The sequence below is a fragment of the Asparagus officinalis genome, chromosome 5, assembly GCF_001876935.1.
Source record: "Asparagus officinalis chromosome 5, Aspof.V1, whole genome shotgun sequence".
NCBI classification, from domain to species: Eukaryota; Viridiplantae; Streptophyta; class Magnoliopsida; order Asparagales; family Asparagaceae; genus Asparagus; species Asparagus officinalis.
Window position 1 is genome coordinate 60,504,974 of NC_033798.1, and position 3,800 is coordinate 60,508,773.

Below are 3,800 nucleotides of genomic sequence, written 5' to 3' on the forward strand. Positions count from 1 at the left end.
TTTACACCTCTAACTACTCACTCTCTACCCCTATTTATAGTAAATATCAGTGAATGAGAGCCATTGGATTGAAATCTTATCCAAAAACAACAAATTTCAGACATAGATCTGTAACAGAATGACGGAGGTATCGATACCAGCATCGATAGGGGTATCGATGCCGGCATCGATAGGGGTATCGATGCCGGCATCGATACCTAGCCTTCTCCTGTTGCTGTCCGAGCTTCTCTGTTGTTCTTGGACTTGAGCTTTTGGGCTTTGCCATTTCTTCTTCTTTTTAACTTTGGGCTTTTGGATAATTTGGCAATTGATTTTCCAATTTTTGTTGAGAGATGAGAGTTTTGAGATTTATTCTTCATTAACCTGTATTTAAAGATAAAAACAATTATTAGTAGTATATTTATTCATATAAAATAGATAATGAGGGTATAAAATTATAATAAAATGTGATTATCACTGACCCATAGATCCCAAAGCCATTTTCTTTCAGGCCAATCACTTCTCCGATCGACCCTTCAAGAAGGGTGGCTGAGCTGATCTCTGCTTTGGGTAATTAGAATCATGAGCTGATTGCTACCTCCTTTTGACAGGTTGATCGGGAGGATATTTCATTTATCCCACTGCCGCCTTCTCATGTCCTTGACAAATTCGTTTGGCATTATGAGGAGAAGGGGTGCTACACAGTTAAGAATGGATACCGACTTCTTCGCCACACTATCACTGATACTGCTTCCACCTCGGATTCTAGGGTAACAAAGTAGTGGTCCTTGATCTGGCATGTGGAGATCCCACCGAAGATTAGAGTATTCCTTTGGCGTCTGTTCTATGATGCTCTCCCCACCTCAGCTGGTTTATCTCGCAGGGGGATCTCTGTGCCCCCTTGTTGCCACCTTTGATCTGCTACCTTTGAGACCACCCTTCATATCTTCACTGTCTGCTCCTTTGCTCTTTTAGTGTGGGTCCTTAGATCTTTGGGAAATGATTAATGGTTTTCGAGGCACATTTTGTGGTGATTTCCTTTTCCATATCACCTTTGTTTCCCTAGAGACTCTCTGGCTTTGGCTTTCACAACCATGTGGTTTATATGGGGGAAAGGAATATGCGCTCTCATGATGGTGGTGTTAGAGAGGCTTTGGTCTTGGTGACTCGGATTCTCTATTTTGTGGAGTAAGGGAATAGAGTTACAGGTCTCTCCTGTGACATTGTCACCCCTTCTAAATGACATTCTGCTGAAGCACAACACAGATGCTGTTGTTCCTCTAGAAGGAGATATTATTGGTTTATGAGGTGTTATTTGGGATCACCATGGACATGTAATTGGTTGCTACTCTATAGGGATCAGGGGTCCTATGTCTGTGGATCATGCGGAGCTGTTGGCTGTCCAGGAAGGCATTCGCTTTGTTTGGCTTATGAACTGGAGGATTTCGGTGGTGGAAATTGACTCTCTAAAGGTTGTCTCCTTGATGGACTCTCCTTCTCCTTTTGTTTCTTTGGCTCCTATTGCAGATGAAGTTCGTGCTGGTCTGACTATTACTCGCTGCTCTAAAGTTTCTTATGTAAAGCGCACTGGTAATGGTGTTGCTCATTCCCTAGCTAAGTCGGTTGACTGTTTGTCCTCTTATTTTTGGTCTGTTTTGAGACAGTGTTATTGAGCACTTGACTAGTTAGGTTAGCCTACCTGCCTTTACAAAAAAAAGAAGAAATCTGTATTTCTACACAAGCCATCAACTTTGTGGTAAGGGCACGCGTTCACGACACTTTCCTTATTTTCTCTGACTCATTTATTACTTGCGGTTTTCGGTTACATAATGACGCCCGACTTTAAAAATCACCTAGTTCTATACGTGGTGATACACTTAAAATACAAAGTTTCTTTACCTCTAAACCCAAATTATACAATACAAATCTTTTGTTTTTTGTATTTGCACCGAAAAATTAAAGATTTACCAAAAACACTTTCTCCTTGAAAACCAATTTTTTTTTATGTGCACCCCTCAGCCCTCACTCTTCCTTTTGATGGGAGAGACCACTACTTTTAATTCTATTGTTGATTATTTAATGGATGATTATGAACAATTGTGGTTCTTCCAAATTTAATACTTGTCATACTCTCATGATTGCTTTTAGATCCTCTCCATTATAAAAAAAGTAGTGGATGCACCACTACTCTGTCGCGATTATTGATTATCTATTTGATGGCTAAGATTTCTTTCTTTAAGTGTAAAGTAAGAATGAGCGCAACCCATTGGAATATGGTGAGTATTGAATTTAGAAAGAAATTCACCTACCTACTAGATGATAAGTGGTTATTAAAAATAGTGGTTTCTCCACTATTTTTTTTGAAGTGAAGAGAATCTAAATCCCGTTCCTATTTGCACTGAAGAAGACTAATCATAACCATCCATTAAATGGTCACATGGCTTCAAATATATAAATACACGGTAACAGGGGAGGCAAATCCAAACTACTAGCACAAAGCCTGAGTTGAGAATGGTGTAGGCTGTGGACAAAAGCTTTGTGGTTCCGAGTGAGAAGACCCCAAGGCATTCTATATGGCTCTCGAAAATCAACCTAAAGTGCAACGGAGATTACGTGGTGGCAGTTTACGTGTACAGGCCTAACGCCGAGCTAAACATTTTCTCCATTGCAGATGCGCTCAGAGTGGCGCTGAGCAAGGCTTTGGTTCATTTCTATCATTTGGCGGGCAGGCCTGAGCTCAATAGGGACGGACGGTGCGAGCTTAGATGCACCGGAGATGGGGTTCTGTTCGTGGTGGTGAGGTACGATGGGAGGGTCGATGAGTTCGGAGATTTTAGGCCATCCCCGGAGATGAGGAGATTGCTGGTTCCTTCTGTTGAGTCGGCTGAGCCTCCAGCAGTATCTTGGCTATGATGCAGGCGATCTCGTTATTCTCTCTGATTGTGTCTAATTAGTTGTTTGGCATCCTGCAGAGATGAGTTGTTTTTTGCTAGGAAACAGAGATGAGTTGTTATGTGACAAGAGCCATATAATACATGTTTTGGTTTATAATTTGCTTTAATTTTGCTCTTTTGTTTTTGGTGATTTTCTATTTTGTGAGTACCAATTTTATCTAATATTTCTATGCAAGAAAGTATTTTGCGATTCCACATGTTTGACTACTGAGATCTTACCGGTGATGAGAAAAATATTTTGGATTATCCAACTTTGACAATTATAGAGCATTGCTTCGGTGCTCCAAAAATAAGAATTTACTTATGATTTAAATTCTTAAAAAATAAAAAACATATCGAAAATATGAAGGATATTTTGATTATTTCTCTTTCGATTTATTTTTCTCATAACCGTTTTCCTATCCTCTACCTGTTGCGCGCAGCGAAAATTTTGGCAGCACTTCGGCAGCACAACAAGAGAGTCAGGTCGCAATAAGAATTCTTGTTTCTCAAATGGAACAAGAATCTGAAGCCTAATATCCCATCAAAGTGGAATATTAGCTCTTTCTCTCGTCAGCTCTAGGACTGCGCGTCGAGGGAACCTAAAAAGCTATTACAAATCACCCAAATAGCAGTACAACCAATTTTACGTGGTTCGGCAAATTGCCTACGTCCACGGGGCAAGGAGGGGGAGAGATCCACTAATAGAGGGAGAGAATACAACTAGGGTTTACAATCACTCACAATCTAAACCCTCAAACAAACTCTCTCAAATCCCTCACAAACTCTCTCTACAAAAGATGCACAAAAGACTTTGAAAAATCAACAGCTTCTCAAAGTCAGCCGCCACGAATTCACCTCTGCTCACAAACTCACGCAGCCGCAAAA

General features: G+C 40.6%; 1 protein-coding gene across 1 annotated transcript; it reads left to right on the forward strand.

Annotated features, from left to right (window-relative positions):
• On the forward strand, positions 1,350 to 2,892 carry LOC109841895 (putrescine hydroxycinnamoyltransferase 1-like). Its single transcript, XM_020410818.1, has 2 exons — positions 1,350 to 1,601; positions 2,500 to 2,892. The coding sequence occupies exons 1-2, from the start codon at positions 1,350 to 1,352 to the stop codon at positions 2,890 to 2,892; spliced, it is 645 nt and encodes a 214-aa protein (XP_020266407.1).

Coding starts and splice junctions, on each gene's coding strand:
- LOC109841895 (XM_020410818.1), top strand. CDS start 1,350: ATGTCTGTGGATCATGCGGAGCTGTTGGCTGTCCAGGAAGGCATTCGC. Junction 1,602..2,499: donor CTCATTCCCTAGCTAAGTCG/GTTGACTGTTTG, acceptor AGAATGGTGTAG/GCTGTGGACAAAAGCTTTGT.